Here is a 12,419-nt window from a genome sequence, read left to right on the forward strand (position 1 = left end):
CATCAACTTCATTATCCAAAACGTTGACGAATAATGTGAAAAGCAGCAGTCCCAATACTGCCCCTGAGGAACACCACTAGTCACTGGCAGCCAACCAGAAAAGGCCCTTTTTATTCCTACTCACTGCCTCCTCCCTGTCAGCCATTCCTCTATCCATGCCAGTCTTTTTCTTGTAACACCATAGAATTTTATCTTGTTAAGCAGCCTCATGTATGGCACCTTATCTAATAAATAGTTGACATTTTCAGCTAACACTGGTCCTGATGAAGGGTCTTGGCCTGAGACATCGACTGTTCATTCCCCTCCACAGATGCTGCCTGACCAGCATTTTATGTGTTGCTCTGGATCGCCTTTTGAAAATCCAAGTAAATGGCATACACTGCCTCTCCTTTCTCCATCCTGTGGGTTACTTCCTCGAAGAAGCCTAACAGGTTTGTCACACAAGATTTCCCTTCACAGAGAGAGCGACACACACATTCACCGGGAGAAGGGCAGGGCGGGGCTTTGTACCGATCAGGATGAGCCGGGTGAATGAAAGAGAGAGAAAGAGAGAGAGACAGACAGACAGACAGACAGACACACACACACACACACACACACACACACACACACACCCCCCACATTGACCGGGAGAAGAGCAGGGCAGGGGTTTGTACCGATCAGGATGAGCCGGGTGGATGAGAGAGAGAGAGAGAGACAGAGAGAGAGAGATAGAGAGAGACAGAGAGAGAGAGAGAGAGAGACAGAGAGAGACACACACACATTGACCGGGAGAAGGGAGGGCAGGGCTTTGTACCGATCAGGATGAGCCGGGTGGATGAGAGAGATAGAGAGAGAGAGAGAGATAGAGAGAGACACACATTCACCGGGAGAAGGGAGGGCAGGGCGGGGGTTTGTACCGATCAGGATGAGCCGGGTGGATGAGAGAGAGAGAGAGAGAGAGACAGAGAGAGAGGGATAGAGAGAGACAGAGAGAGAGAGAGAGAGAGACAGAGAGAGACACACACACATTGACTGGGAGAAGGGAGGGCAGGGCTTTGTACCGATCAGGATGAGCCGGGTGGATGAGAGAGATAGAGAGAGAGAGAGAGATAGAGAGAGACACACATTCACCGGGAGAAGGGAGGGCAGGGCGGGGGTTTGTACCGATCAGGATGAGCCGGGTGGATGAGAGAGATAGAGAGAGAGAGAGAGAGAGAGATAGAGAGAGACAGAGAGAGACACACATTCACCGGGAGAAGGGAGGGCAGGGCGGGGGTTTGTACCGATCAGGATGAGCCGGGTGGATGAGAGAGAGAGAGAGAGAGAGAGAGAGAGAGAGAGACAGACAGAGAGAGACAGAGAGAGACACACACACATTCACCGGGAGAAGGGAGGGCGGGGCTTTGTACCGATCAGGATGAGCCGGGTGGATGAGAGAGATAGAGAGAGAGAGAGAGAGATAGAGAGAGAGAGAGAGAGAGAGACAGAGAGAGACAGAGAGAGCGACACACACATTCACCGGGAGAAGGGAGGGCAGGGCGGGGGTTTGTACCGATCAGGATGAGCCGGGTGGATGAGAGAGAGAGAGAGAGAGAGAGAGAGAGAGAGAGAGAGAGAGAGAGCGAGAGAGAGAGAGAGACAGAGAGAGACAGAGAGAGAGACACACATTGACCGGGAGAAGGGAGGGCGGGGGTTTGTACCGATCAGGATGAGCCGGGTGGATGAGAGAGATAGAGATAGAGAGAGAGAGAGAGAGAGAGATAGAGAGAGACAGAGAGAGAGACACACACACATTCACCGGGAGAAGGGAGGGTGGGGCTTTGTACCGATCAGGATGAGCCGGGTGGTCTGGAAGAGTTGCTCATCACTCCAAGTCGGATGTTCCTCCTTCAGGATGTCGCAGACGCGGTTGTGTTCCCGCAGCCAGAGCGTGGCGTACATTAGCAGCCCGGGAATCAGCCCGAATAAATCGTGACCAACAGCCAGCTGCTTCTCCACGGGCAGGGTTTTCGGATACTTCATTTTCACTGGGCAGTCCTTTACCGATGGGGGGAAGATCTCTCCATTCACCACCTTGGTGCAGAACAGATAATTAGACATTGCTCCCTTCATTCCTAATTTTGCTAATACAGTACAAGGAGGTATGCTTTTAAGATGATTGGAGGAAAGTACAGGGGGAATGCCAGAAGTAAATTCTCTTACACAGAGAGCGGCGAGGGCTGGAAAGTGTTGCCAGCGTGGAGGTAGAAGCTGGTACATTAGGGGCTTTTAGGAAACTTTTAGATAGGCACATGGATGATAGAAAAATGGAGGGCTGTGTGGGAGGGATGGGCTAGGTTGATCCCAGAGTAGGTTAAAAGGTTGGTGCAACATTGTGGGAAAAAGGGCACAGATTGTGCTGTGGAGCTCTGTGTTCATTGGTGTGTTATTGGTGTTAAGTCTTTATAAACAACATTGTGTGACGCTCCCAAGGCAACACAGAATCCACGAGAGAAACACAGCAGGTTGAGCAGCATCTGTGTAGGGTAAGGAATGGTGGATGTTTAGGGCTGAGACCCTGCTTCAGTCCTCACCCAGGATGTTGACAATTCATTCCCTCCCACAGATGCTGCCTGACCCACTGAGTTCCTCCTTCACCTTGTCTGTGTTGCTCCAGATTCCTGCACCTGAAAAGGTTCTACAGATGCCAGAAATCCAGAGCAACACACATAAAATGCTGGTCAGGCAGCATCTATGGAGGGGAATGAACAGTTGATGTCTCAGGCCAAGACCCTTCATCAGGACCAGTGTTAGCTGAAAATGTCAACTATTTATTCCCCTCCTGGGAATTGCCTGACCTACTGAGTCCTCCAGCATTTTGCGCGTGTTGCTCAGAAGGACTCTTGTTTCCTGTCTCCTGTCCGGTCCCAGTGACGTGGTGCCACAGGAACGGGGAGCCGCCTTGGGGTGGAGGTTGAGACCTGCATCGCGCAGTTCCAACAGGCGGGTCTCAGACTGACCCACGGCACAACCGTCCAGCAATCGAGGACAGTGGGTTCAGGGAGCTTACCTGAAATTTGAGCTTTCCGTCCTTGAAAAGCCTCAGATGGTGCTGCCTGTCCAGAGATTCTCCGTAAACGTGGCTGAGGTCCACCTGCGCAACATTTCAAAGATAATGATTAGGTTTATTTATTTATTCGGAGACAGAGTGCGGAACAGGTCCTTCCGGCTCACTGATCTGCACCACCCAGCAACCCACCGATTGATTTAACCCCGGCCCAATCATGGGACAATTCATAATGAACAATTAGCCTACCAACCGGTACCTCTTTGGACTGTGGGAGGAAACCAGAGCACCCGGAGGAAACCCATGCACTCACGGGGAGAATGCACGAACTTTCTCACGGGCTCCGCCGGCACTCCCATGGCCTGAGTTGAAATAGCGCTACCCTAATCACTATGCCACCGTGACGGACCAGAATCAGAATCAGGTTTAATCTCCCGGACGTACTGTACTGTATGTGGTGAAATTTGTTGTTTTCTGGTTGCAGTACATTGCAATACATGATCATTAAAAAAAACAATAAATTACAATAAGAGATATATATAAAAATAAATTAAACAAGTAGTGCAAAAAGAAAGGGAAGTAGTGAGGTAGTGTTCATGGGTTCATTGTCTGCTCAAAAATCTAATGGTGGAGGGGAAGAAGCTGAGATATTGAGTGTGTGTCTTCAGGCTCCTGAACCCTCCCCTCCCCACTCCCTGCCGATGTGGTAATGAGAAGAGGGTCACATGTACATCAAGACGTGCAGTGAAACGTGTCATCTGCATCAACAACCAACACAGTCCGAGGATGTGCTGGGAGCAGCCCGTAAGTGTCTCCATGCTTCAGGCACCAACATACCATGTTCAGAACTTAATAAGCCATCCAACTTTAGACAATAGACAACAGGTGCAGGAGTAGGCCATTCGGCCCTTCAAGCCAGCACCACCATTCACTGTGATCATGGCTGATCATCCACAATCAGTACCCTGTTCCTTTGGAACGTGGGAGAAAGCTGGAGCACCTAGGAGAAACCTACAGAATTACAGGGAGAAGATACAAATTCCTCATAGACAGCTCTGGGGAGTGAACCTGGACTGCTGGTGCTATAAAGCAGTACACCAATCATAACGCTACCATCCCACCTGAATGCTCAGCTCAATGTGTAAGAGTCCAGTGGAGCAAAACACAAATATTTAACAACTGCATCTTGTTACTTTGCAATGATCTTTGTGTCTTCACTGGCCACAGGAATAGTACCTGAAGATCAAATGGTGGCAAATGTTACTCCATTGTTTAGGAAAGGGAGCGGGATAACCCTGGGAGTTATAGACCACTGAGTCTTACTTCAGTGGTGGGCAAATTATTGGAGAAGATTCAGAATTGGCTTGCCCACGGTACAGTGCAGTACTGTTCTATGTTCAGCATGCAATGTTCTATGTTCTATGTTCAACATAACCATCATTCTCAGCCAGCAAAATCCAAGGTAACTTCAACACAATTGATTGTTTCCTTGTGTTCATCCATGAATGCTCGTGAAGGAGTCTTTTATTGACCATTCCCAGCTGCCCAGGAGGTTGGGTGGCGGACAGATTCCTTGAATCACTGTGGTCCATCTGGTGAAGATGGTCTCACAGAGCTGTTGGGGAGGGAGCTCCAGGATTGAGACTCAGGGATAATGCAGGAATTAAGAAATATTTCCAAGTCAGGATGGTGTGGGCCTTGGGTGGGAACCTGTTGGTGGCGGTGTTCCCCTGCGACTGCTGCCTAACACCTCCTTATGTTAGAGGTTGCAGGCTAGGGATGTGGCTCACTGCCAAACCAACTTCTACTTCAGCATGATAGTGAAGGGTGGGTCACTGTGGAGAGCATTCTATCCAGTTGCATCACCATCCGGTACGGAAGGGCCACTGCACGGGATCAGAAAAAGCTGCAGAAAGTTGCAAACTCAGCCAGCTCCCTCATGGGCACCAACCTCCCCAGCATTGAGAGCATCTTCAAAAGGCAATGCTTCAAAAAGGCAGTATCCATCATGAAGGACCCCCATCACCCAGGACATGTCCTATTCTCATTGCTACTATCAAGGAAGAGGTACAGGAGCCTGAAGGCACACACTCAATGTTTCAGGAACAGCTTCTTCCCCTCTGCCATCAGATTTCTGAATGGACAATGAACCCATGAACTCTCTCAGTACTTTTGTTTGTTTCTTTTTGCATGACTTATGCAATTTATTTTTTCGATATTTCTTATTGTAATATTCTTGGCGATTGTAGGGATGACTTGCAGTGGACTGAAAAGCTTGAGCATGTAGATATTTAAGAAAAGGATGTGCTGGAGCTTTTGGAAAGCATCAAGTTGGATAAGTCACCGGGACCGGATGGGATGTACCCCAGGCTACTGTGGGGACTTTGCTTCAGTATTTACTAGTGAAAAGGACCTTAGCAATTGTGGGGGCTGAAATGCTTAAGCGTATAGACATTAAGAAAAAGGATGTGCTGGAGCTTTTGAAAGGTATTAAGTTAGATAAGTTGCTGGGACCAGACGAGATATACCCCAGACTACTGTGGAAAGTAAGGGAAGAGATTGCTGAGCCTCTGGCGATGATCTTTGCATCATCAATGAGGACAGGAGAGATTCCGGAGAATTGAAGGGTTGCAGATGTTGTTCCCTTATTCAAGAAAGGGAGCAGAGATAGCCCAAGAAATTATAGACCAGTGAGTCTTACTTCAGTGGTTGGTAAGTTGATGGAGAAGATCCTGAGAGACAGGATTTATGAACATTTGGAAAGGCATAATATGATTAGGAATAGCCAGTATGGCTTTGTGAAAGGCAGGTCATGCCTTACAAGCCTGACTGAATTTCTTGAGGATGTGACTAAACTCATTGATGAAGGTTGAGCCATAGATGTAGTGTATATGGAATTTAGCAAGGCATTTGATAAGGTATCCCATGCAAGGCTTATTGAGAAAGTAAGGAGGCATAGGATCCAAGGGGACATTGCTTTGTGGATCCAGAACTGGCTTGCCCACAGAAGGCAAAGAGTGGTTGTAGACAGGTCATATTCTGCATGGAGGCTGGTGACTAGTGGTGTGCCTCAGGGATCTGTTCTGGGACCCCTACTCTTTGTGATTTTTATAAATGACCTGGATGAGGAAGTGGAGGGATGGGTTAGTAAATTTGCCGATGACACTAAGATTGGGGGTGTCGTGGATAGTGTGGAGGGCTGTCAGAGGTTATAGTGGGACATTGATAGGATGCAAAACTGGGCTGAGAAGTGGCAGTTGCAGTTCAACCCAGGTAAGTGTGAGGTGATTCATTTTGGTAGGTCAACTATAATAGCAGAATATAGTATTAATGGTAAGACTCTTGGCAGTGTGGAGGATCAGAGGGATCTTGGGGTCGGAGTCCATAGGACACTCAAAGCTGCTATGTAGGTTGACCGTATGGTTAAGAAAGTATATGGTGCACTGGCCTTCATCAATCGTGGGATTGAGTTTAAGAGCCAAGAGGTAATGTTTCAGCTATAAAGGACCCTGGTCAGACCCCACTTGGAATACTGTGCTCAGTTCTGGTCGCCTCACTACAGGAAGGACATGGAAACCATAGAAAGGGTGCAGAGGAGATTTACACTGATGTTGCCTGGATTGGGGAGCATGCCTTATGAGAATAGGTTGAGTGAACTCGGCTTTTTCTCCTTGGAGCGATGGAGGATGAGAGGTGACCTGATAGAGGTGTATAAGATGATGAGAGGCATTGGTCGAGTGGGTAGTGAGAAGCTTTTCCCCAGAGCTGAAATGGCTAGCATGAGAGGGCATAGCTTAAGGTGCTTGGGAGTAGGTACAGAGGAGATGTCAGGGGTACGTTTTTTATGCAGAGAGTGGTGAGTGCGTGGAATGGGCTGCCGGCGGCGGTGGAGGCAGAAACGACAGGGTCTTTTAAGAGACTCCTGAATGGACACATGGAGCTTAGAAAAATAGAGGGCCATGGGTAAGCCTAGGTACCTCTAGGGTAAGGACATGTTCAGCACAGCTTTGTGGGTCAAAGGGCCTGTATTGTGCTGTAGGTTTTCTATGTTTCTGTGTATTGCTACCGCAAAACAACAAATTTCATGACATATGCTAGTGATATTAAACCTGATTCCGATTCTGATCCTGGTCCCAGTCCCACACCTCTCTGTAGCTTTGCTCAAGAGCAGTTGGCTGCACAGGTTGATAGGGCGGTAAAGAAAGCGCGTGCCATATTTGCCTTCATTCGTCAAGGCACTGAGCTCAAGTGTCAGGAAATTCGATCGCAGCTTTTAAAAATTTAGTGGGGTTGCATCGGGAATATCAGGGTCAATTCTGGTCACCCCATTACAGGAAGGATGTGGAGGTTTTGGAGAGGTTGCAGAAGAGGTTCACCAGCACACCATCTGGATCACAGGGAATGAGCTGTAAGGAAAGGAAACAAACCAAGCTTGTCCAACCCTTCCCTGCAGCACTTGCTCGCTAATCCAAGTAATGGCCAGTGCCTGCAGGGAGAGGAAAATTGCAGGTGGATGATCTTACTGCATAAGGAGCCATTTCTGAGATGGCTATGGAGGAACAGTGGGATCATGGGGTCCACATCCTTAGATCTCTCAAAGTGGCTGCGCAAGGCAGGATGAGTAAGAACATGTACAGTGTGTTGGCCTTCATAAGTTACTGGATTGAGTTCAAGAGCTGCCAGATAATGTTGCAGCTCGATAAAACTTCAGCTCATGGGTCCCCAACCTTTTTTATGCCATGGACAAAAACTATTAAGCAAGGGGTCCATGGACCCCAGGTTAGATCACGCTTGCAGTATTGTGTTCAGTTCCATTCACCCCATTACAGGAAGGATCTGGAAGCTTTAGGGAGGCTGCAGAGGCAGTTTACCAGGACGATGCCTGGATTAGAGTGAGTGTCTAATGAGGATAGGTTGAGCGAGCTGGGGCTTTTCTCTTTGAAGTGAAGGAGGATGAGAAATGACTTGATAGAGCTGTACAAGATGATAAGAATGGACAACAAGCACTTTTTCCCCCAGGGTGGAAATGGTTAATGCAAGGGGGCATAATTTTAAGGAGATCAGAGGAAAGTATAGGAAGGATGTCAGAGGTAGTTTTTTTTTCACAGAATGGTGGGTGTGTGGACGCTCTGCTAGGGTTGGTGGTAGAGGCAGATACATTGAGGGACATTAGGGACATTTTGGAAACTGTTAGAAAGGCACATGAATGAGAAAAAAATGAAAGTCTGTTTGGGAGGGAAAGGTTGGAGTAGGATAAAAAGTTGGCAATACATTGTGGGCTGAAGGGTCTGTACTATGCTATAGTGTTCTACATGCACTAAGTGGCCACTTTCTTCAGTACACCTGTATGTTAATGCAAATATCTAATCAGTCAGTCACGTGGCAGCCACACAATGCATAAAAGCATGCAGACAGGGTCAAGAGTTTCAGTTGTTCAGAACAAATATTAGAATGGGGAAGAAATGTGATCTAGGTGAATTTGACCGTGGAATAGTTGTTGGTGCCAGATGGGGAGGTTTGAGTATCTCAGAAACTGCTGATCTCCTGGGATTTTCATGCTCAACAGTCTCTAGAGTTTCAAGAGAATAGTGCAAAAAAAACCAAAAAAAATCTAGTGAGGGGCAGTTCTGTAGGTGAAAACGCCTTGTTGGTGAGAGAGGTCAGAGGAGAATGGCCAGACTGGTTCAAGCAGACAGGAAGCTGATAGTAACTCAAATAACCAACATTACAACAGTGGTGTGTAGAAGACCATCTCTGAATTCACAATATGTTGAACCTTGAAGTGGATGGGCTACGCACCAAAAGACCATGAGCATATACTCAGTGGCCACTTTATAAGATACAGGACTTACTTGACAAAGTGGCAACTGAGTGTATGGTGTAAATAGGAATTACAAGTTGCCCAAAGGCTGAATTGTGTCCAGATTAGAGCTGAGGTGTTGTATTTCTGTGTAGGAGGTACAACTAATTTGGTTCCTCATGTGCCCAGTTCTTGTCAGGACATGCAGGCACATTCCAGTCTCCACTCAGCTAACAGAAGTCTCCTGCCACTCATTTCCAATCCATGACTTGCAGCCCATTTAAACCCAGCTCTCATTCCACAGTCCTTGTTCACTCATATGGACCAGCCTGCCTCAACCAGTTACCTTGTTGCCTGTGATGTTTAGTATCCATTCTCCCTTGTTTTGTGGTCTCTTGTGGCTTGTTATTTTCAGTTTATTATTAAACTTGTCATTCATCATTGAATCGTCTCTGCTGCTTTGCATTTGGGTAGAGCCTCTTCTACATTTCCTGACAGTTCTACATTTGGTTCTATTTCTGTCACTTTGCGTGCTGCCCCACCCGCTGAGTATTACTGACACCCTTCACTTGTGTTGCTGTGGTTAGAAGGTTAGTTAACACACAAGAGGTCCAACCACTTACCCCGTGACCCAAAGCTTTTGTGAAGCCAGGACCTCGATCAAAGTTGGTTCTGAAGAACTGATGTGTGAAGTGTTGAGCGAAAAAAGCAAACATCAGGTTTGTGCCCTGGGGATCTGGAATGAACGCCCGCCTCAGCAAGAACTCCTCTGCTAATTTTGTCGCGTTAGGCCGTGTCTTGAATCCTACGACAAAGCACAGAGAGCTCCATCAGTTGTGTGGCTTTGGAAAAATCACATCACAGCACGTCTACGGAGAGTGGTGGACACAGCCCAGCCCTTCACAGGTCAAACCCTCCCCAACACTGAGCAGACTTACAAGGATCACTGCCACAAGAAAGCAGCATCCATCATCAAGGACCCCAACACCCAGGCCAGGCTCTCTTATTGGTATTACCATCAGGAGGGAGGTACAGAAGCCTCAGGCCCCACACCACCAGGTTCAGAAACAGTTAACCATCAGGGCTCCTGAACTGGCACCAACTTCACTCTGAACTGATTCCACAACCTACAGACTCAATTTCAAGGCCTCTGCAGCTCATCTCACTATGATCTATCTGCCCACTCATGCCCGATTTGCCTTCTTTTGCAACACACGCAAAACGCTGGAGGAACTCAGCGAGCCGGGCCCAATGAAGGGTCTTGGCCCGAAGTGTTGTCTTTTCCCTAGATGCTGCCTGGCCTGCTGAGTTCCTCCAGCATGTTGTGTGTGTTGCTTTGGATTTATGGTATCCCCCCACCCCCCCCACCGATTTTGTCGTGTTTGTCTTCTTTTGCACATTGGTTATCTGTCAGTCTTTGTTAATGTATAATTTTTCATAAATTCTATTGTATTTCTTTATTTTCCTGTAGATGTCTGCAAGAAAATGAATCTCACAGTAGTATTTGGTAATATAGATGTATTTGATAATAAATATACTTTGAACGTAGAGTGAAATGCATCATTAGTGACAATAACCAACACAGTCTGAGGTGTGCTGGGGGCAGCCTACAGGTGATGCCACACTTCTGGCGCCAACATTACATGTTCAGAACTCACTCACCCTACCTGTACGTCCATGGAGCTCTCTGCATCCGGATGTCAAAGTCATTACCTGTTCACTGAATGGAATACAGCTGGACATTAACGCCACAGGAACACACAAAACTCACTGCAGGTCATAAACACGAGATTCTGCAGATGCTGTGAATCCAAGCAGCACACACAAAGTGCTGGAGGAAATCAGCAGGCCAGGCAGCATCTACGGAAATGAATAAACAGTCGACCCTTTCGGCCAGGACCCTTCATCGCGAATTGGAAAGGAAGGGGGCAGAAGCCAGAACAAGGCGGCGGGAGGAGGGGCAGGAGTACAAGTTGACAGGTGACAGTGAGACCAGGTGACGGGGAAGGTAGGTGTGTGGGGGAGGGGGGGTGGTAAGAAGCTGGGAGCTGATAGGTGGAAGGGATAAAGGGCTGAAGAAGGAGGAATCTGATAGGACAGGAGAATGGACTATGGACGAAAGTAGGTGATAGACAAGTGAAGAGAAGGGGTAAGAAGGGACTTATAATGGGTATGGAAACATAGAGAAGAAGCGAGCAGGGAGAAATTACCGGAAGTTAGAGAAATCAATTTTCACTACGTCAGGTTGTAGGCTACCCAGACAAATATAAGAACAATAAGCCCATAAGATGTAGGAGCATAATTAGTCCACTTGGCTCATTGAGTCTTCCCCGCCATTCCCTCATGGCTGATTTATTTTCCCTCTCAACCCTATTCTCCTGCCTTCTCACCATAAGCCTTGGTGCCCTGACTAATCAAGAACGTATCAGCCTCTGATTTAAATATACTCAATGACTTGGGCTCCACAGCCATCTGTGGTAATTAATTCCACAGGTTCACTGCCTTCTGGCTAAATAAATCCTTCCTAATTTCTGTTCTAAAGGGACCTCCCTCTACTCTGAGGCTGTGCTCTCTGGTCCTAGATTTCCCCCATGATAGGAAACATCCTCTCTACATCCACTCTATCGAGCCCTTTCAATATCTGATAGGTTTCAATGAGATCCGCCCCTCATTCTTCTAAACTTCAGCGAGTACAGGCCCAGTGCTATCAAATGCTCCTGATATGTTAACCCTTCCATTTCTGGAATTATTCTCATTAATCTCCTCTGGACCCTCTCCAATGCCAGCACATCCCTTCTTAGGTAAGGGGCTGAAAAGAGCTCACAATACTCCAAGTGCGGTCTGACCTTGCGTTAGAGCATCAGCATGACATCCTTGCTTTTATACTCTGCTCCTCTCAAGATGACTGCTAATATTGCCTTTGCCTTCCTCATCACTGACTCAGCCTGTAGGGAATCTTGCACGACAGACCCAAGTCCATTTGCAACTCTGATTTCTGAATGTTCTCACCATTTGCAAAGCAGTCAGAAGGAGAAAGAGAATCAGGTTTAATATTACCGGCAAATGTTGTGAAATTTGCTGTTTTGCAGCAGCAAAACATTAATAATAATAAAAAACTATAAATGATGATAAGAAATATATAAAAAATTAAATATGTAGTGCAAAAAGAGAGCAAAAAAAAAAAGAAAAAAGATAGTGAGGTAGTGTTCATGTGTTCATGGACCATTCAGAAATCTGATGGCGGAGGGGAAGAAGCTGTTCGTGAAACGTTGGGTGTGTGTCTTCACCTCCTGTACCTCCTCCTTGATGGTAGCAATGAGAAGGAGGCCTGTCCTGGGTGATGGGGGTCCCTAATAATGGATGCTGCCTTTTTGAGGCATCGCCTTTTGAAGATGTCCTCGATGCTTGAGGAGACGCGTGCCCATGATGGAGCTGTCTGAGTTTACAACCCTCTGCAGGTCTTCCCGATCCTGTGTATTGGCCATTTCTTTATTCCTTCTACAGTATGAGGTATTGTTCCTCCAGCACGAGTTCTGTGCAGAGCCTCCCCAGTGTGAACAGCACATATTATGGCAGCTTTTCCTGCTGCAA

The 12,419-nt window shown here is 47.3% G+C and overlaps 1 protein-coding gene across 1 annotated transcript in view; it reads right to left on the reverse strand.

Annotated features, from left to right (window-relative positions):
- The window catches only part of LOC140186299 (prostaglandin G/H synthase 1-like), a 121,059-nt gene that overhangs the window by 10,011 nt on the left and 98,629 nt on the right, over positions 1–12,419 (reverse strand). Inside the window, exons 6-8 of the mRNA XM_072240392.1 lie at positions 9,452–9,633; positions 3,032–3,115; positions 1,809–2,055 (exon numbers count right to left, since the gene is read on the reverse strand). Coding sequence (XP_072096493.1) covers positions 1,809–2,055; positions 3,032–3,115; positions 9,452–9,633 — 513 coding nt within the window. The remainder of the gene's footprint in view (positions 1–1,808; positions 2,056–3,031; positions 3,116–9,451; positions 9,634–12,419) is intronic.

The sequence above is a fragment of the Mobula birostris genome, chromosome 22, assembly GCF_030028105.1.
Source record: "Mobula birostris isolate sMobBir1 chromosome 22, sMobBir1.hap1, whole genome shotgun sequence".
Lineage (NCBI taxonomy): Eukaryota > Metazoa > Chordata > Chondrichthyes > Myliobatiformes > Myliobatidae > Mobula > Mobula birostris.